Below are 22,977 nucleotides of genomic sequence, written 5' to 3'. Positions count from 1 at the left end.
AACAAAAACAAAAACAAAAAACAAAAAACAAAAAAAAAACCTTTGTATTAATTCTTCGTGAGGTTCACATCATACACCCCAGTCCTTCTCATCTAACTGTCCCTTTGTATCTCCCCTTGCAACCCCCTCAAAATAAATAAAATAAATAAAACAAAGAATTAAAAACATTTCCCTATGGAAGTGGAGTATGTCACAATATGTCCCAAAGTATAACCTTTTGTCCACACAACATTACTTACAGTGTTTATTGCTGTGAGGCACTGGTCTGGTCAAGGCCTCTGATTTCTTTTACACCATCAATTCTGAATCCTCTCCAGGATTCCTCTCTCTTATAGTGATGTTGCCCTGAGTCATGGAGATCCTTGTAGCTTTGGAACTGCAGGAGAAGCCCTTTCACACACTCCAGCAGTTTATAGATGACATAGATTTTAGAGGTGGCCCACTTAAAAATTCTGGATCTGGACCTGGTAATAAGTATCTTAGTTGGTCAGCCCACCAACTCTTCCATCCACACCACCAGGGCAAGCTCTCCATTGCTCTGACTAGCTTACTCAAGTGGTAGAGTTAGCTCTCCTGCATTCGTGCCCACACCCTTAGGGATAACTGATTCACTGGTGCTGCTGCCCCCAGGTCCAGCATGTGCTGCCCAGTCGAGGTCCAGGGCCTGCCCTCTCTTATGTTGTAGCCAGAGAGCGTCAGGGTCACCTCTCCCATTTTTGTTATTCCCAGGGCCACCTCTCCCAACTACTACTGAAGGTGGTAAAGGGCCAGGTGGGGAGGGCATCATGCCTTCATCCATGCCACCTCACAACAGACAAGTGACAGAGCCAGCTCTCATGCACTCATACTCTTGGGGCCAGTTCATCCACATCCCTGTCACCCGGGTCAGCTCTACTGTGCTGCCCAGGTGTGGTACAAACCCAGCTCTCCTGCTTTCTTGACCTCAGGGACAGCTCTCCCAACTGCTACCGTTGGTAAGGGGCAGGGTGACAGTGACTGTCTATTCTTTTCCACCAAACATTGAACATTGTTTTTTCCTCTACGAAAGTTCAGTTTCTATTGCCCAACAAGTCTTAGGAATGAAATCTGTGGTCAACCTACTAGGGAATATACCATTAAAGAAAACTGAAGCTCCCTCTGACAACAGCTATCACATGCCAATAGCAAGATGTGGGACTTGTGCTCACCTGTCCTCTTCCGTGGTGGCATTTTGTTTGACTTGAGCCTGCACAGGTCTTATGCATGCTGTCACAGTCAGTGTGTATTCATATACATAGCTGCTTTGCTGTGTGAGAAAACACTGCTTCCTTAAAGTCATCCTTCTCCACCGTTGCCACTACCACTGGCTCTTTATAACTTTCTGCCCCCTCTTCAGGAAGATCCTTATGCATTGAGGAGAGGATACATAAGTCTTATTTAGGACTGAGCACTCCCAGGCTCATATTCCCTGCACATTGACCCATTGAGGAGCTGTTATTTTTCTATTGCTTTTACTTTGGTTACTGTCCTAAGCATGTTCAGTTAGGATGCAGCTACATGTGTCTTTCTTTATATTAATTGCAGCACATGGTATTTCTTATTACTTTAAGTTAATGGCTTTTGAAGCGTTATGAAATTTTATATCAATGTCGTCAATATATCTGATCTATTTTCCTCTCTGTTCAATTACTATTGTTGTTGAGTTATTATGACATTTGGTTTTGAACCATGAAGAAAACTTCAAATAAGAGGGAAGTGTGAATGAAATGTCACAATTTCTCAGAAAATTTAGTTCTTGAGTATGCATAAATAAGTCACGCTCCAGAACATTTACATACCAAATGGTAATGTTACCTTTCTTCTTTCTTTATGCTTACAAAATATCTCTAGGTGCCTTTCCTCCCTCTGCTGTCTATGCAAGAAAAGACTTGCTACAAAGATCCACCCACATTGCTACTAAGACTTTCCAAGCCCTTCGCATCTTTGTGAACAATGAGCTAAATGAACTCTATACAGGACTGAAGACAGCACAGAAGTTCCTGAAAACTGGTGGTCGCCTGGTTGCCCTCTCCTTCCATTCCTTAGAAGATCGTATTGTCAAACGCTTTTTGCTTGGGATAAACATGACAGAAAGATTTAACCTGAGCATTAGACAAAAGGTAAAGCAAGCATCACAGCTGGATTCAGATCATGAGATTGAGGAGAGAAGCTCTGTGAGAGCTCCTCTGAAGTGGGAGCTGATACACAAGAAGGTACTTACTCCAGGAGATCAAGATGTCCAAGATAACCCCAGAGGGCGCTCAGCCAAGCTCAGAGCAGCCATCAAATTATGAGGATCTTATTATTTGATCGACAAGTTTTTACTCAATATTTCTGTTTTTCTACCTTAAAACTTCATTTCTGAATATAATGTAAAGTGTGGGGCAGTCTGTGCAATAATGGTATTTAGGTTTTTGGTTTTTTGTTTGTTTGTTTTTTTTTTTTTGAAGAAAATGTAGGAAGGTTTAACATGACATAGAAGTATCGACTCGGGGAGCAGAGTCTTAAGACTAGAAAACTATGTTGATGATGATCTCTGTATTTTATTTTAATTATAAAATGTAATCCTTTCTTTCATGAGGAAATGGAAAAACTGTGACATTGTATTAATCAGAATTCGTATACTCAAGCTGCCGAAGAGAATTTTAAACATATCTGTATGCCCTAAACTCCAAATGGAGATATTCACATTTGCAGTGGAATTTCTATGGCTTATAATTCATGATGATCATGGAATAAATTATCATTTCCCCTACCATAGCTTTCTCAAATGTAAACTCTCGGCAAATTTTAAGTTTTCAACATTCTTTAAATTGTGCCATACTGATGGTCTTCACTAGTGAAGTCATAGTTCATTTGAAGGCATTTTTCAATATGATCCATACTTTATACATTGTAAAGTAAGCATGCAGAACTGCTATCCTTCATTGGTCTCTCCCTTCTCTAAAATAATCTTATTCTGCTTCATGTCACAAGTAATTTATTACCCTCCAGATCTCTCCCATCCCCCTTAACCCTCTTTCTACTTGTGTGTACATATAATATCCATGTATGTATTTATACATATGTATACATATGTAAGTTTAAATCTAGTTTCTTTTGCTTGTGAGAAGAAACCTGCAATATTTGTCATTCTGAATCTGATTTTTTGCTTGACATATCTAGTTTTATCATTTTATTGAAGATAAAAAATCAAGAATAAAATAATCTTATTATTCTTTATGACTGAATAAAATCCCACTGCTTATATGTGCTGTGTTTTTATGTCTGCTCATGTATTTGTGTGTGCAAAGATGTGTGCAGTTGTCCATATACATGTGTTTATTTATGTGTAGGTTAGACGTTGATGGCAAGTGTCTTCCTCAGTCATTTTTTGTCTTATTTATTTGAGGTAGAGTATCACAATTAGCATGAAGCTCACTAGCTGGCTACACTGAATTGCAGTTAGCTGCAGTGTTCTGCCTGTTACCACTTTCTGACACTAGAGTCATAGTTGCTGCCATTGTACCCACTAGTTCAGAAAATAATACCAAGAACTGACAATTAGATTATGAAAATCAGTATAAAAAATGATGCTTCAAATAGGATTCATCAATGGGCTAATAAATAGTTCTTAAAAAATAAAGTACAAATGCACAATTACATATAAATGGTTAACATCTTAACCTATAAGGAAATAGAAATAGAAACTTGCCAAGATAACTTGATAAGAACAGATATTACACCTAACCGTAGAGCTATAGGGAAAGAGATCTAACAATACTAAGGACCTTTGAGAAAGACATGGAAACCTACTGCTGTAGGAGCTTTCAACTATTAGCCTAAAAATTTCCTCAAATATACACATACATAAATTTAAACGAAGTTACCCTATATGGTGCCAATCCCTGTATATGGCGATACATCCCTGACATCATAAGCTATCAAAAAATCCAGTGCCATATATGAGTTACTTCCCTTTGGGTTGTGGGTTTGTGGGAACTCCTTGCTCCCCAAACCATCCAGGTCAATGCTATTGCTCTTGGTTGACCTCCAGAACTTGATGATAGGACCCTGTTGCTGAAGATAACATATACCTAAATTACAGGACATGGGAAAATCAAGCTGGTATTGGGATGGAAGTTTCATCCCTATTGACTAGTTTTCATATTTCTGGGGGTACTGTGTAGGCTTCTGGTGAGAAATGATCAGTAATTTACAGTTATGAACTATGTGAGCTATGATGAATGGCTTGGAAAAAATAGGCTCTATGGTGCAATAATGGTATGAAGGCTCTGGGAGTGTCAGGGCCCAACCACTTTCTTATTAAACTTAAGGGTTTCTCCACTAAATAGAACCCATGCCTGCTACTGTCTTTGGGCCAGGAATCAATGGCTGTGTAGGCCATAGTCCCTAGGGGAGAGCCTACGACTATTCCATTAAATGGGCACAGAATTAAACTGCCCCCTAAATACTTATCAACCACCACATTACTAAACCAGCATATTCCCCATCTTGAAACATCTGTCCTTATGACCACAGGTAAGTGTAGTCCTCACTTCTCATCAAGCAAATGTCTCTTTGCAAGAGAAGGAGACAACAGCAACAACAACTGCAATCAAAATGCGGAGTTGTGGAACTCAGGCCCAACGGATACATCTACAGAACTTCTGTTGTTTTGAACTAGATTGATGATAATGTCATACAAGCACCCCAGGAAAAAACTATCTAACAGGTAACAGGAAAATATCTTGTATTATATGCATGAGAAAGATCCTTAAATAATCATAACATTTACTTTTAAAATTCTATTGTAAAAAACATATGTACCATATTCTGTTGCTAGGCTTTTGCAGGGCTCATAATAAAATTCATGAATGTATTTTAAAAATATAAATCTGGAGAATTGTTTGGGAAAATTCAGACAATATGCAGAAAATGAAAACTAGGAACTACAGTGGTGGGTATTTACACAAAACTTAAAATGAGTCATTACAATGGACATACCGGCTTTGCCAGCAGAACACTTCTGAATCTCTTTAGTGACTGCTTTGCAAGGTTTGTTGAGCATGGCCTTAATTTGGTGTGGCAAGTGAAAATGAATTGAAAGTTTTCAGCTTATGACTTATATAATATTTAATTACCATGCAACTTTTCGTGAATATCCATTTTGTTTCTATCTTTATAAATGATTCATTACATTCTCTTTGAAGCTGCAGGATTTTAAATTTGTCTTTTGTATTTTATATAGCATTTGTATATAATTTGTGTTTCAGATATATATATATATATATATATATATATATATATGTTTGTATATATATATATTTTTGTTATAGTATTTGCTGTAGCCAGAAGTTTATAAGTGGATACAGTATTCCAGTTACATTTTTGTAATTTATTTATAAAATCACTGGAAATATTACAAATGATTATAAACATTTCCTTGATCTTTGTAGAATGTTCCATATTTTCAAAGATTTTTAAAAAATTGATCACTATTTGAAATAATAAACAGATTATGAATCTGTACTACAAACTTCCAAGAAAAATTCCAGATTTCTCCCTTGAAAATTATAAGAAATATTCTTAATGAGATGTAATGATAAAATACATATCCACATGTGCACACACACACACACACACACATGTACACAGCTTCACATTCACTGAGCATGTAGAAAAACTAGCCATTTAGAGAAAACATCAAAACTTCCATTTCTTCTTTTTATACCCCATTGCTCCCATGATCATATAAATATAGTACGTCAATTTTAAATCAACTCTGAAAATAAATACAAAGTTAAATTTAAAACTAAGTTATACATCTTTCTAAATCTGTAAGTCTTTTAACTCATTTTTTATTGCTGCAATATTTTAGTGGATAATTTACATATTTAGTATGCTACAGTTAAATGCAATAACCATTAAAATAACAAGGGAGTTTTGCAAATGCTTGATAGATATAAATTGGTGACAGAAAAGCTAAATCAGAGACATATTTCTCTCAGGTACACAATACCATGTGTTTAATATCAAATGGAACATTATTTGCAAAAAATCACAAATATCCTCAAAGCTTTGTTGTAAAATCAAAATATTTTTATGTTTTTGTCCAATTTTATCTGTGGATAGACACTATTTTCAACTAATGTTTAGTAACACAAGGTGATCTGCCAGATTTCTAAGAGGGTGTAAATATACATTACTTTATAAAGTCTAGAAACAACCTATATCTAGGTTAGTTAATTGGGAAACACCTCCAATTGTGTGGGCATCTTGTTAATGACCATTACCAAACATATAAAGCCTTTGGATAATCATAAAGCATTAGCGTCTCATTTTCTACTGGGTACCGTGTAGATGGCGGGATAGTCTGGGCTCTGCCCAGCCTTGTGGAGACAGTGTGGAAGATTGACAGATCCATCTCCCATGCTGGCATCTCGTGAGTGGCAGAGCCGGTGTCTCTGGCCTCTGCAGCTCATGGCCTAAGGCCTTGTCTGGTCGGAAAGATGACGGCTCTGTAACGCAAGCAGATTGAGTGCCACCATTTTAAATATCTACAGTAACACCTACATATCAATGTCTATACAGTTAAAAACCTATATAGGGTGTTTCAAAGTGTTTTATTTAGAAAGAAAGGATTAAGTAATTTTGAGATATTAAGAGGAACATTGTTCCTCTTAACACAAAACACAAGCACAGAAAGACAAATGTAATACTTTTTTTTCTCTTATGAAGAAACTAGTATTATTAAAAACAAAAATATACCCTGAAAGCAATGAAGCAATTGCTAAAGACGAAGAATTATGGAAAAAAAGACAGCTAAAGAGTCAATATAATTAAAAAACAGTACATTCAAACATGAAACCATCATGGTGAAACACATGGTTACAATTAATGGACCTTTAAAATGTATATAAGTAAATGCCTAATTCATAAAACCAGGAGAAGATGAAAAGAGCAGTTGAATGTGTGTGTCGCAAAGGGGCAGACGGTAAATAATGAGAAGACTATTGATAATTTGAATGAACTGATTATTGTTATTTTCACAGACCAGAAAGTTTTTTTTATTAGAATGGAATACCCATTAGTCCCCTCCCTTGATCTTGGTGTTTATAAATCTCACCATTCCCTTTTTTGTACCCCCATTCCCTATTTTGTACCCCCATATTTCAGAACAAATGTCATCCTTGCTTCTTCTCTCACACTTTACCAATTTTCAAGAATTAGTTCAATCCATGATGCTTGTCTCTTCAGTCTCTAATCCCTTCAGAGGTAAAATGGCCATATGCCAAAATCAAACTGTAGTAAACAAATATCTCCTATAGAAAAGAAAATACATCAAATATTATATTGTTTTGCATTCATTAAAAATGGAAGAAATGGAAGTTTTAATTGACTTAAGAAATATTTATTAAGTAAGAAATCACCTTTGCCAGTGAGACATGAGGGCCATAGCCATCCCAATGTCTTTTTCCTGGAGAGGGACAACAACAGGGGGACCGGAGCCATTACAAAGTCCCCTTCAATTACTAGAGGTCAGGCCTCTACACCTGCCTTCGCAAGATTAGAATCACCACAGCCCTTCCATAGCTTCTAGAGAAGGGAGGAGATGTCAGGGGCAGTCCTGCTTATACACTGAAGGCCTAAAATAAACCGTAGACTTAAAATCAGCAATAGGCCTGTCATACGTGTATACTAACACCAAGTCTTGGATCTCTGTGGAAAAACATTGAAACAGATGGCTATAAGCTATTGTAAACAGGCAGCTTTTGTGGAAATTTACCAGCCTGAGTAGTCATAGACCTTGTAAATAGGTAGCCTTGGCGGAGAATACCAACTGAGGTAAGGACAAGTGAATCATAGGCAGAGTCATAGTGACCTGTCCCCTGAACCTTCACCCAGCTGATACCCTGTTCTGAAAGATATCTGTATTACCCCTGAACACCCACACTCCAGTGTCATCCCCTTTCCCACATACTGCCTTTTTGCATTTATAACCCCTGTGTGAATAAGTAAAAATTATGATTTGATTTAAAAAAATAAATTAAAAAAAATTTAAAAAAGAAATCACCTTTGATACTGAAGTATAATACTTATTAAACATCTTACTGAGAACAGGAATCTTGGTTTAAAACATATGTTGTAAATCTGATTGAAGTAACACAAAGTGAAAACTATCCAAGAGAAAAAAAAAAGGCCAGCATTGATAACCACTAATTTTTATTTCTAGAGAAATCTTCTGGGGGAGTAAGAGGAACTCTCTGGGAGCACATATGAGCGTGAAGTTAAATGGACCATGAAGAAACTGACCTTAATTTCAGAGCATTTTAGACCTTACGATACAATTAAATTCACCTGGTTACCAGAGTCATTAACAAGAGTTCCTGCCAAAAGTTTTTTACATCCTCTCGAGGAGAAAAATTACATTTCTAAAATAATTTGTGTAAGTTTGTATATATAGTGTATGTAACTTAGAAAATTGCCCAAAACGAAGAGATAATACAATTTTTTTTAAAGGGAGAAGAATATGGATAATAGTAAATCCCCATGGAGGGTTTAAGTGCATGGCATAATGGAAATAAAGAGACCTGAAAAATAAAATTTATAAACTGAAACATCTAGAATTGAACAGCACTCAGGTCCACAAACTTAAGAACTCAGTATATCTGAGAGCATTTCAGACATAATAATGTGGTGTGGGAGGGGTGTGAAGTCTCCAAGGGAAATATCTGAGAGGAAGCACCGAGTGACAAAATGAAAAGAAAAGGTGTGAAAGACATATATGAGTGTGTAAAAGACAAGACATATGAGTGTAAAAGACAAGACATGAGTATGTAAAAGACATGAGTGTGTAAAAGATGAGTGTGTAAAAGATATATGAGCTGAGACAAGACATGGGTGTACAAGACATGACTGTGTAAAAGACAAGACATGAGTGTGTAAAAGACTTGAGCGTGTAAAAGACAAGACATATGAGTGTGTAAAAGACAAGGCTTAAGCGTGTAAAAGACACGATATATGAATGTGTAATAGACAAAACATTCAGAATTCAGAATGAGTCAGATTCAGAATTCTGGCTCAAGTGGAATGAAATTTCAAATGGAAATAAAAGAGTATAGTTAGAAAAACAAGAGTAAAATCACTGAAAATCAATGAAAGTCATCAAGCTATAGATTCAAGAAGCACCACAATGCCCTAGGGAGTGGCATATCATATAAAACTACTAAGAATTAAAAGCCAAAAAGAAGAGAGACACTACAAGAGGAAATACAATGGACACTTTCAAGGAATTGGCCCACAGATCATCAAGGAAATCTTTGCTGATAAACTCTACTTAATATTGCAACACAAATGTTGGTAATAGTTTGATATGGAGACTATAGTATATACCGAATCTGTAAGAATAGAATTTCAAAAAACAAACAGGAGTCTCAATTACAGGACATAAGGTAAATATATGTCTTAAAATGGGAAATTAGCAGTACTTGCCAAAATTACAAAGTTTAGGAGTTACAGATGAAAGACATGTGTATCAACTAGTTTCTACATCTTACTGAGCAAAGAATCACTGTCAAACAAGAAATGTGTGATTTCATTCTTTAAAAGTGTGGAGGGCCCTGCTGGGCATAGGTGGAAGAAGAGAACCTTGACCTCATGAAGGCTGGATGCCCCAGGGGGTGGGAATTTTGAGGGTGGGGAGGTGGGAGTGGGGGGGGTAGATAGAGGTTACATCCACAGAGAAGAAGGAGGAGGGGCGAGGGGATTGGGGGTTCCAAGGGGGTGGTGGGGGATGGGGTAAGGGGACAACATAGGAAATGTAAATAAATCATCCAATAAAAAAAAAGAATATGCATAATTATCTAGACTGCAAAGTGTATGAAAATATGTTAATATATTGTAGTGAAAACATGGGTAAATCATTAGTTTAAGGAAGTTCAGGACTGCCTCTGGGAGGCATAGCAGGATGTGTGTGTGTGTGTGTGTGTGTGTGTGTGTGTGTGTGTGTGTTCATTCACATGACATTTATATGGAACGAATATTTGGAAAAAAATAAAATCTGAAAAATTTGAAAAAAAAAAAAAGTGTTTCACTCTTCCATACATTGTATGTTTTTTTAACATCAAGTGTAGAGGGAGCTTCTTCATGTATAAAGGGTATAGTTTTAATATTTTTCTTTTATTGAAAATAGGTTTTTTTCATACAATATATTCTGATTAGTGTTCCTTCTTCCCCCAACCTTTTCAATATCCTCTCAGCCTCCCCTCCCATCTGTATTGACACCCTTTCTGTGTCTCATTAGAAAGCAAACAGGAAACTAAAGAATAATAAATTAAAACAAAGACAAACAAATGAGAATAGGGCAAAAGAAACATAAGACAATGAGCCAAAGAAAAAGCACAAGAAACACACACAGATGCAGAGATACATCCTAACATATAGGAATCCCATTGAAACATGAAACTGGAAGCCTTAATAAATGCATGGAAGACTTGTAAACTTAAAATAAAATGCCCTGACAAGAATTATGAGAAAAAGAACTTCTAAAAATGCCATTGAGTTCAGTTTGTGTTGGCTATTGATTGCTGAGCATGAGGCCTGCTCTTAAGAGTGGCTTGTATCCCCAGTGAGACTCCATCAGAAAAAGCTAATTTTTCATTTACTAGTGGTGATTTATTGGAACTAGCTTCTGAGTTAGGGATGGGGACTTGTGTCCTCTCCTCTCAGCATTGTGACCTCATCTGGCATAGATTTGTGCAGGTTCTGTGCATGCCGTCAGTCTGTGTTGTATTGTCCTACTGTGTTTAGAAGGCCTTGTTTCCTCGTGTACTCTATTTCTCTTGGCTCTTACACTATTTCTATCTGCTCTTCTGCAGGGTCCCCTGAAGGAGAGGGATTTGAAGGAAACATCACATTTAGGTTTGGGTATTCCATGGTCCCTCAATTGTCTGGCTATCAGTCTGTGTATTTGTTCCTACCTGCTTTAGGAGAAAGCTTCTCTGCTGAAGAGTAGGCAATGGCACTGATCTTTTATTATAGCAGAATGTCATTAGGGTTTATATTATTGCTATGTTCCTCTAGCTGAAGTGTAGTATTTGGTATTCCCCTAGTTCCTTGGCCTATTTGGTCTCAAGTTCTTGGCTGTCCAAGCAGTGTCAGGAATGGGTTCTATAAAGTATTAAGTTCAGCAACTATTTACCCCAGTTTCTTATCAATGAAATTTAAGTTTAATTAAATGTTACTCTTCTATTAAAACCAAACTGCAAAGTCCAATGCTCCATTTTTATAATTCTTTTGCCTTGTTCCACTTACCCTCCGTTATTAATAATATAAGTGATATCTTTGTTAATGATGTTTAATTTTACATACGAAGATTTAGAGTTTTTCATTATTATTCTTTGAAAATGTGCTAAGAATGTTTATAATCAGAACATATTCATTTTATAAACACAATCTGCTTATTATCCCTATCATTATTATTTAAAAAGCACAGATTTTGGAGTCCACCCTGTGTTGAAATCCTGGGCCTGACTTTAAATAATACATTTCTCACCCTATTTCTAAATTGATGGTGTTTGCAGTAGACTTTGCCACTGTGCTTTCCAACGATGGAGCTGACTCATATCCACAGCATCTTTGATCTCTGCCATCTTATTCCATCACCACCTCTTTGGTTTAGCAGTAGATTCTAAAATGAAATAGGTTAATCTTTACTGTAAAAGAAAAAACTCAACCCAGCTATTTCTTGATTTTACACAAGAGTTTAATGTGAAAAGGAGATCTTTGCAAGGTTTAAAAATTTAAAAGTCTTTCTCTCTCAGTCTTTTCTCAAGGCCTTCTCTGACCTTTTTCATGCTCTCTTTAACCATCTTTGTATTGTCTATGTAAAGGCAACATTCTTCTTTAAGGGCTGTACACAGTCACATAATTCTATAATTGATCATTGTTTCTTTGAAGAAATTCAACAGCTTCCTTGAAACAATGTCTGAACACCAACTGGTGGGCAAGGCTATTAAGTTTGAAAGTCCCTTTGAAATCATGTTGGATTAATCAGTTTAGATTTCTGTTCTTTAAGGTATCTAACATTTTGTAATCATCCCCAGATCTCCAATTCTTTATATTTCTCTTTAACTTAGAGAGTGTTTCCTTCATTCTCAAATGATCAATAGTGTAAAAGGCCCAACAACATTTGAATATGGGAAGAAGACTATCATAGCTAAAGTATATGGATACTCATTTGGCAGACTGTCCAATTATGAACAACACACAATTATGAACAACACACAACTGTCATAATCACTAAGGTCAATTACACAAATAATAGCTTATACTGATGAGGGTGTGGAACATGGGAAAATTCCTCTATTGCAAGTGGGAATGCAAGCATTGCAGTTCCTCAGAAAATTGGGAATTAATTTACCTCAAGACCGAGCTATACCATTCCTGGGCATATGCTAAGGCTTGCACCATCCTACTTCAAGAACACTTACTCAACTATTTTCACTGAAAATTTATTCATAGTAGGCAGGAATTGAAAATAGCTTAGCTGCCCATCAGGAGAAGAAAGGGTAAAGAATATTTGGTATATTTACATAATGGAGTATTACACAGCTGTTAAAATAAAACATCATTAAATTTACAAGCAAATGGATGGAACTAGAAAAGAGATCATCCTGAGTGAGGTAACCCAGACCCAAAAAGATAAATAGGTATGTATTCACTTATAAGAAATTCACCAAACAATACAGGCCTTTGCTAAGACAAAGAACTGATCTCTAAAAATTGACAGCTGGACCCCATTGCAGAGGCCAACACCCACAGAGCATGCAACAATTATATAATGAAACATTTTATATTTTTTCACTTAAGTTGTAAAAAATCTGGCTATAGTTTACTATTCCATCTTATCTCAGCTTTAATTAGCTTCACTTAAGGAACAGTTACAGTGGGTATGTTTGACTTTGTATAGGTATCATCATGTTTGTTTGTTTGATTGATTGATTTAGTTTTAATATTGGAGATTAAGCTCAGGGCCTTATACATACTATACAAGAGCCTTACCACAGAATTATATACCCAGCTGTTTTATATTTTAGTTTTCGTTTTACTGATGAGGTCTTGCTGAATTAGTCTGACCTTAAACTTACTCTATAACCCAGACAGGCTTTGAACTAGTTATCTCCCTGCCTCAGCCTCTGAGTACCTGTGTTTATAGTCCTGTATAACCAACTTCAATAGCTGTGATCAAGTTTTTCCTGACTCTAAAATCTACTTTCCTACAGTACCTCAAGAATGCCATATATAATTCTGGAAAATAAAAGTTTCACTTAAAGAAAAAGACATATAGTATTTTTGCTGTATCATACACATCAAGGAAAATGGGAACTATGTCCCCTGAAAGGCAATGCGCTTAACTCAGCCCACAGCCTTTCACTCTCCCCAGGGCCAAAGGACTTTAAAGAAGACAGAAAAAAAAACCCAGCAACAAACAGATCTTTAGCCATATTCAGCATCATACAAGGCATATTTATCCCCTTGTTAAATATTACCAATCAGAGCTGGGTTTCAGATCAAAAGTAAAAGATAAGTGTCCACTTTGGTTAACTTCGCATTATACCTAGGAACATGACTACAGGATGTGTGAAGCCAGGAATGACATTTAGAATGAGAATGAAAGGAATTTACGTGTGTGTGTGTGTGTGTGTGTGTGTGTGTGTGTGTGTGTGTAAACCTGTGCATGGAAGCACAGAGGTGAGGTGAGCTAGGATCCTCATGCTCTATCACTAAGTTTTATGCCTCTTTTTTATTGGATATTTTATTAATTTACATTTCAGATATCATCCCCTTTCCCCATTTCCCCTCCCTAGGAAACCCCTATCCCATTCCCCCTCCTCCTTTTTGCTTTTATACAATTTTATTACATGAAAGTATTAAGGTCAGTTATAAGTTGAGAGACTAGTAATACAATAGATGCAAATAGACAAGGAACAAGCAAGATAATAAACAAAAATAGTCAAAGAACAAGAAAGGCAATCAACAAAGTTCCATGAACACTCCTATGATCACTGTTTCTAAAGACTTATCAGAATTACCAAAATATCTCAGTCAACTTCCCTGTCCTAGCCCAAAGTCATTTTTATGTCTGCACCCTACTTTCTTGTTCTAGCCTAAGATTTAGATTCCTGCCTGAAATTACTTCTTTGTTCTAGCCTAAGATTTAGATTCCTACCTGATATCGCTTCTTGGTTCTAGACTAATGTCAGATTCCTCCCTGAAGTCTACTTCCTTGTCCTGGGCTAATGTCATGTTCCTGCCAAGCAGCCCATTTCCTTGTCCTTGGCCCATGTCAGATTCTTGCCAAGCAGCCCCAAAAGCTCTCTACCTCTCCCCCTTTTTTATTTCATAAACAAGACTGAGCCTGTCTTAGGTCATTCTGCCAAGAATGTCTTCCTTACAAATAATAGAATATGCATTATCAAAAGCAATGAACTTATATCTTAGGTTGGTTAGACTCTGTGAAGAATCTTACCCATCCTTGGCTTGCCAGCCTGTCAATTTAATAACTCTTTCTGGGGGTCCATAAGACAGAGTCTCTCACTAAACCTGGAACTAACTGTTTTTGCCTAGACTGGTTGTCCAGCAAACCCCCAACACTCCTATTGTATCTGTTCCAGGCTTCCTGCAACACTTGGGTTACAGGAATATTTGCATACACACCTGGCTTTTACAAGGGTTCTGGGAATCTGACCTCAGAGTCTCATGATTGTACAAGAAGAGTATTTGCCTACTAAGCCTACTAAGCCATGTTTCCTGTCCTGTTTTATGTTTCAGTGCTTTATTTCTTCTCAACCATAATCTCTCTCTCTCTCTCTCTCTCTCTCTCTCTCTCTCTCTCTCTCTCTCGCTCTCGCTCTCGCTCTCGCTCTCGCTCTCGCTCTCGCTCTCTCTCTCTCCCTCCCTCCCTCCCTCCCTCTCTCTCTCCCTTCTTCCCTCTCCCTCTCTCTCACACCCACACACACATATAGTATATGTACATAAATATATATGTATAGTGTTTGTGTAAGTGTATACTATTCAGATGTTGTAGTGTGTTTAATGAAATAATCTTAAAGAACAAACGCCAAGACTGTAGCTCATTTGTAGTATCTAATAGCTGTTTTAGTAGCACATCTTTACCATGACTGTTCAGTTTTGTCATCCCATATATAAATTTCAATTTTTGAATATCAAATTTTTGTCCTGAGTGAAAATATTCCCCCCCAAATCCTTTGAGTCACTGATTTTTAATCCAATGTGCTCTGCTCTGTTGTGGTTTTAAGTTTCATCTTTTGTAACAGATACATCATCCTTTGAGGAAAAGGGCACATTGCTAATCTTTGTAAAAGCTGTACTGGGAATCTTGAATATTTTGCTCAGATTTTCTTTAACTCAATGTTAGATGTTAATAAGATTTTAAATAGTGACTACAATATCACAGTGTTCATTGCATTGCTCATTGAAAAATACAATGTCTCAATTTTATAGTTGTTTCTTATGCAATTTAGAGAACTGCTCAGGGACTTGATAACAAAGAGTACTCCAAACCTGATGAAACGAATCTAGCATGACCATTTTATTTCGCTAATAGGATTTAGAATTATTGTAATTAAGAACAGACTAAAGGACTCCAAATTATATTATGAATTATAGTCTTTCCAAGCTCAATAGGATCTACCAATACCAACTTTTCCCAAACTTTACAAAGTTGAGAAGGCATCTGTTCCTTACTACCAACTTCTTTCTTCAACCTTAACCTAGCATTTGAAGGACACTTAGCAGACTTCGAATTAGAAATACAATGTATTTCACTATTTTGTTAAAGACATATTCAGTTATTAACAAGCTTCTGCTTGTTTGGTACAAAGCAACTTGTGTTCTCTCATGAATCAATTACCTTTGTAGATATGGTAATTATGGTTGTCCCAAAGACCAAAGGGACAAACTTAACCAGTGGAGAAAGGTAGTTCAAATTTGAATGCTCTCTTGGCCTTTTTTTATATTTTAATGAACTTTAAATTGTCAAATGTGTTTGCAGCTCGGCTGACAAATGCCTTTGTAACTCAAACCAAATTGTTTTAGAAATACAAATCTAACCTTAGGTGAGTAGGAAATACTTGAATTCACATCTCTTCACATTCCTCCTAGGAATTTACTCATCATCTGTTTTGCCAACTACACCATCATCAATCTGATGCTATTAAGATCTGGCCTTGCTGCTTTTGTGGGACAGGGAATGTTGCTTCAATGCTGCATCACCTGAGGTCCATGTCTGTGTTTAGACAAAGCATGCCTACCACAGGCTACTCCCTCCAGATGGCCAAGTATGGTACAGATACTATGGCAGACCCGTTTCTTGGCACTGAACTACTTTGCTGAATCTAGGTCAAGGACTCACAAATGGCTTTGCTGATTCTTACATTCATCCTTCCTGGCATAATTCTGTCATTAAGACCCCAGTTTACATCCCAAGATTATTACTCTTTCAAGCTTCAATTTCATCTATTCTATTTTCTTCCATGCAGGCATTTCTCTTAAAACTCCTCTGTGTCTGATACTTGATATCTGCTTCTCAAGAAACTCTGAGTGATGTGTCAGCTCAATTCTTACCCAATGCAAACTCTATGATCATAGTGCATTGAAGAAGACAAGACAAAATGACCCTTCATAATTTGGTCACAGCTCTTCTCTCTGGCTGTACTTTTATTTCTCTAGGATCCAGTTTTTCTCAAGTTACTTTTCATTATTTTGGCATGTTTGAAGACTGGCTAATATTTCAGCATATCCTTCATTTTGTGATCATCTGGTTTTTCTTTATGATTAAGTATGAGCTATACAGTTTTGCTCAATACATTGCATTATTCTCAGTAAATTCTGTAAGATTATACATGATGTCTAAGTTTCCTAATTATGATTATATTAATTATAGCTACTTGATTAGATCCTAGTAGATACCTCTGGTTTGTGATCTCTATTTGTGAATTGATACTTTGAAAGTAGACTTCTTCTCCTTCACCTTATTTATATCTATCTACTAGTTATAGTGTACATTGATATTTCATACATGGTTTATTATGTCATTGTCCAGCGATTCTTTTTTATTTACACTGTATGCATACATGCACACATATGCATATATGTGTGCTTATGTGTGTACATTTGTGTTTGTGTATTTGTGCATGTGTGTAAGCCAGAGAACAATGCTAGGCCGCATCATTTTTTTTCCTAGTATTTTTTTATTGGATATTATATTTATTTACATTTCAGATGTCATCCCCTTTCCCCATTTCCCCTCACTAGAAAGCCCATATCCCATCCCCCCTCCTCCTTTTTTCTCTTCATACCATTTTAATTACATGCAAGTATTAAGGTCAGTTCTAGGTTGAAGAACTAGCAATACAGTAGATGCAAATAGTCAAAGAACAAGCAAGGCAATAAACAAAGTTTCATAAACACTCCCGTGATCACTGTTTCTAAGGACTTATCAGGATGACCAAAATATCTGACCCTACTTCCTGTCCTAGCCCAAAGTCATTATCATGTCTAAAGCCTAGTTCCTTGTTCTAGCCTAAAATTTAGCTTATCTTTAACAACATCAACATGTTGGCAGCCAAAGTACATGGCTTGAACCTGAAAATGAACCCCCAGGCAGAGTTATTAAATTAACAGGCTGGCAAGCCAAGGGCAAGATTCTGCATAGAGTTGGGCTGCTTGGCAGTAATATCACATTGGCCAAGGACAAGGAAGTGGGCTTCAGGCATGAATCTGACATTAGGCTAGAACAAAGAAGTAATTTCAGGCAGGAATCTAAATCTTAGGCTAGAGGAAGGAAATGGACTTCAGACATGAAAATGACTTTGGGCTCGGACAGGGAAGTAGGCTCAGATATTTTGGTCATCCTAATAAGTCCTCTGAAACAGTGATCATGGGAGTGTTCATGGAAATTTTGTTTATTGCTTTGCTTGTTCTAGAGCAAAGAAGTAATTTCAGACAGGAATCTAAATATTAGGCTAGAACGAAGAAGTAATTTCGGGCAGGAATCTAAATTTTAGTCTAGCTAGGCTGCATCTTAAGAACCTCATTCCCATCTTTGAGGACAGTCCCTTTTTGACCCAAGCTTACCAATTAGGCTGAATTGGCTTGATAGTAAGTACCAGAATCTTCCTGTTTCTACCTAGCCAGAACTGGGTTTACAAGCATACCTCACGACACTATTTTTAAGTAAATTATGGGGATTAAACTCAAGTTCCTGTGCTTTAGAGCAAAACATCTTGCTTACTGAGTGATGTCTCTTGTTCAAATAGTGACTTGTACAAATAGTATTCATTTGGTATTTAGTTTAAGGCTTTCTCCCATGAAAAGGTACTTTTGTATATGATAAATATCTATTCCTCTACAATATCCTTAGTTTCTATTATGAAAGGTATGTTTGGCTCTTTGTGTTCTTTTATAGCACCAAAGTAAATATTGCTTCTAGAAACCTTGCCCTATTATAATCAGTAATGCCATGATACCAACATTAGATTCTGAATACTCCTTAGGTATCACTGCTCCTGGTTATAGCATAGAGCTAGGTAGCACGTACATTTAGTTTTGTCCTTACATTACTTTCTCTATCTACAATGAAAACTATTCATCCACTCATGTACCTTCAGTACCCAGTGTTGACTTGGTTTCATCTAATATTATCATCTCTTAACACCTGAAATGGTCTTTCTAATAATGAGAGACGTGTCTGTTGTTTTTCTTAATATTATTAAGTCAGTGCACACAAGTGTAGTAATTTCCAGAGACTGTTGGGCCAGCAGCTCTATTGCAAATATGCTTGCCTCTTTTCCTTTTGTACAGACTTGCCTTCCATTCCTGGGAAGCCCACATCATCTGGATAGATGCATGGCTATATAAGAGAATTTCGGTCAGTGTTTTACAATTGAATGCATGACAGCACCTATACCAGAGAGGCTGAAAACCCAATAGCTGTGCAGTTCATATGGTTGTATGCTGCAAGAGTCTCAGTCTGGTGATGAAAGCCTGGAGGACTCCTGGAAAGCCAGTGGTCTTCAGTCTGTGCTGCATGGCTAAAGAAACTGAATTTGTCTCTCAGTGGAGAATGGCAATAGTCTGACAGTAATAGCTACTAACTCACCTGCAAGATGTTTAAGAAAGTAGGCAAAAAGCAAACCCATTCTCCTTAGATCTCCTTATATATAGGACACTATTGGACACATGTCCTGTCTAGATTTCTGAAGTTGAGCCAACAATAAAATAGGGTGACTTTATTTAATTTATTCTTAGATGTGGAGCAGTATGTGGATCTGCTTCATTACTAGGTCTAGTAGAATTGAGATATAACATTCAAATTTAAATCCATTCATTGTTACAGATATAATATATAGACTTAGAATCTTCTTCCTAGATCCCTGCCCTGGGCTTCTACAACATTATCCACTTCTCTGGTAAGTAAATTATTGCATGGTTGAGGGTATTGTAAACCTGATAAAATATCTAAGTATAAAGTTGTATACAAATCTTTCTAAACCTCGACAGTTTATTGCTTAAGTCATATAGTATACATTTGCTGCTTAAATGTGACAGAGCAGTAGTCACTCATCATATATGGTGATTTGTTGAGGTGTGATGGGAAATCTACATCTGAGCACAGCTGGCATAAGCACATTAAGACATCATAAATGAGGACAACTACCAGTTAGGAAGACTCTACAGCCAATACTTAAAAGCAAATGCCTGAGCCTTGGAAGATGCCCTGGCTCACTTTGCCTGGAGCCAAGATGTATGCCATAAGTTCTTTCTGCATTAATTTTCCTTACAAGAGTGCCATAGTTACAAAACTGAAACTGGTTCTGCAGAAGAAAATTGTAAGGCAGTGGACAAGGCACAGACATTATATATTGCTGGCATGTAGTAATTTATTATTCTGTCTATATTAAATATACTTCCTTTCTATGCAATATGAGCATGATAGTTGAATTCTTCAGTAACTTTATCAGGGCCTAATCCTCACCTTTCCTTGGGATGGGAGAGAAAATACATGAAGTTACTACCAGGATAAAGAAATGTTTAGGCAGATATAGCCCCCGACCCCATAGCTTCCTGATTGTGTTCCTCTAACAACTTGAAGCATTTTTATTTCACACATGATAACCTAGGAATCTATCAAGCTTGGAAGATCCTTCAATGAAACTTTTCTCACGCTATACACAGCTCTTGTATTCTAACAACTGTGACAGGATACTGTATGCCACCCTGTCAGTAAATATATGTAGACTTGAAAAAGAAGTGAGTGACTCCTTCTAAAAAGGCTTAAAAATCCAATAAACTTCATTTATTCACAGAAACTCATTCACTGAAACACTGAAACTTAACATGGCCAGTTTTTTTGCAAACTTGAATCAAATATAACACATTTTCAACCAGTAAGGATATACACACTGTTCACCTGATTCTTGACCCTGAGTTTCATGCTATCCCCACTCTTTATACTTTGAGATCTTTTTTATCACACAGCTTGGTATTATTTCTTAAATTCAATATTCTCTCCCACATTTGTATCCTCACTCAACCCCCAAGTGCCATGTATGCTATGGATCAAGATTGGGAGAAACTCAAGGAGAATGAAAGGACATCTGTGCATCACTTTAATAACAAAACTGACAGCTCAGTAATTTGATTTTTACATCAAAGTGCCTTTGAGTCAGAATGGTCATAATACATGCTCACAGGAAAGTAGCCTAGTTTGTTGTGTCATATGTCTGGTGTTAGAAAGTAGGAGTAAGGGATAGTGTAGTCACCTCTAAGGTTCTAGAAGCTTCTAAGCAGTGAAGAAATTATATTACATACATGCAGAATTTAAGCGAGATTTGACATGCAACCATAAAAAGCCATATTATGGGATGATGGTTAAAGGGTTTCTGTAGTTTATCTTCTTAAGCATTATAGGCACAAAAACTGGTGGTGCCCACCTGGGCTCAGCAGAGAATGAAAGGGGAATCATGTTGATGCTCAGGATATTATGAATGTCTTGATGTCTTGACAAAGACCTATTCTGAAGAATATGAAAGTATAGGAGATAAGATATATCCACATAAAAAGAGATTGTAGGGCAGTCATTAAGAAGTATGCCATCAGATTTTAATCAATGTGCAAATGTATTCTACTCTAATACAGGTTCACAATGACTATGTTTGTTGAGAGAGATTACTCTTAATCCATTTTCTGTTGTCTACACTTATACAATTATAGAGTGGGCAACTTATAAAAGAAAGATGATTTTGGCTCACATTTTTGCCCAAGGTTGAGAGGTTGGCAATGACACCCTTGCTGGCAGTCCCAAAGTGTTGAAGTTCACAAAGAACAAGGAATATTTGTGTGTCTTTTGATCTTCTGATTATTCTCCCATTTTAACCATGGGTACTTTGGTGTGTAGGCCTTTTTAGTTACAGTTACCTTGCAAAGACACCACCTCTATGTACCATAGTTCATTTACATTTCTATATCCATAACACTTCACGTAAGAATCAAATTCCAATATGAACTTTGGAAGCAGCAAACCATGTTCAAATGACAGCACTTTCTCATGTCATGGGAAGTAAATGACTAGTGCACTAGGGTAAGACAGCATCATAGGTGTAATGATTATGTAAAGAAGATGGGATACTTACAGACTTACAGAGATGTAAGGAAACTTTGTCTTACTAATATGGAAATGTACTAGAATAAAATGACAATTGAGACTTTTTGAGTGGTTGGCTTGGTTGGTTAGCTTTTTTTTTTTTTTTTTTTTTGACAGAGCCTCAGTATGTAACTCTGGCTCACTTAAATTTCTTGAAGACCTGGCTGACATCACACTCACAAAGATCCACTGGCCTCTCCCTTCATCTTCATTGTTGGGGTTAAATCACCATGGCCTGGACTAAACACCTCCATGTTTTTAAGAAATGTATTAGACATATGAATAGCAATATTGAAAGATAACAGTGGACAAGGCCTATACTACATACACTATATTGAGCAGAAGTTGAGATGAAAATTGAATGAAGTGTGTGTCTGAGTCCTGGAAAATGCTCAACAGGAAACCTTCGAAGAAACGTGGAAGCAGCTTTTGAAAGCAGTGTCCACAGTGTTCGGCTATACCAGCAATGACAGAACATCAGTGGATGGAATCATGCTCCCCTGAGTCACCTCATCTTTTGTTTTGGCAACCTAATGTTGCTAAGGGGAGCAAAGAAAGTGGGAACGTTATGCTGGAGAAGTCAAGCGAGAATTGTCATTGTCTCAGTGTTAATCTCTGATATTCTTAAGTCACATCACACTGAGGAAGAGAGAAGGGCAAAAATGGATGGGAGAGTGAATATTCTTTTAGATTTATTTTTAATAATGGAAGGTGACACTAGTCTATTATTACCCAGAAATGGCTAAGAAAGCTAGAGACTTTGTTTTGAGAGGACAGAGAAGAGAGAGTCAGTAGAATGGCTGGAGGGCAGTGGAAAAAAAAAGAAAAAACAACCTGACCTTACTGTATCCTTCTTGGCTTAGCTCATTCAACAAATAGACTCAAGAAAGGTCAGGGTAATAAATATTTTTGCTCATACACTGGCATAAAACTGAGGAAAAATACGTGAGTGGTGCGATAATTGGGCATTTTTCTTTTCCTATTTTACAGAGTTTATTTTAAAATCAGAATTGAACTTCTACTACCTTCATGCATTCTCCAAGAATGTAAAACACTGCTGAAAAAAAAAAAGATGTTGATAACCTCTGTAGGAGCAGGGACCATGGAATTAAATTTTTCAGGGGCTGAACACCTTGCAGTCATCAGCACAGAAGAGAATGAGATGACTTCAGTACCTGAGCCACCCTACAGTATTTGCCAGCCACTCCACAGAGACAAGACTCCACACCATCATCTTGCATCATCTTATC

The 22,977-nt window shown here is 36.9% G+C and overlaps 1 protein-coding gene across 2 annotated transcripts in view; it reads left to right on the top strand.

Annotated features, from left to right (window-relative positions):
• Mettl15 (methyltransferase like 15) overlaps window positions 1–2,773 on the top strand; it is a 168,877-nt gene extending 166,104 nt beyond the window's left edge. For both annotated transcript variants that reach the window (XM_028767037.1, XM_028767036.1), the window contains one exon: window positions 1,870–2,773. In XM_028767037.1, the coding sequence (XP_028622870.1) occupies window positions 1,870–2,312 (443 nt within the window). In that variant the 3' untranslated portion in view covers window positions 2,313–2,773. The remainder of the gene's footprint in view (window positions 1–1,869) is intronic.
• The last annotated feature ends 20,204 nt before the right edge of the window (window positions 2,774–22,977 follow it).

The sequence above is a fragment of the Grammomys surdaster genome, unplaced genomic scaffold (assembly GCF_004785775.1).
Source record: "Grammomys surdaster isolate TR1022 unplaced genomic scaffold, NIH_TR_1.0 170, whole genome shotgun sequence".
Lineage (NCBI taxonomy): Eukaryota > Metazoa > Chordata > Mammalia > Rodentia > Muridae > Grammomys > Grammomys surdaster.
Note: the sequence above shows the minus strand (reverse complement) of the source record. Positions and strands in the feature narration are given on the sequence as shown.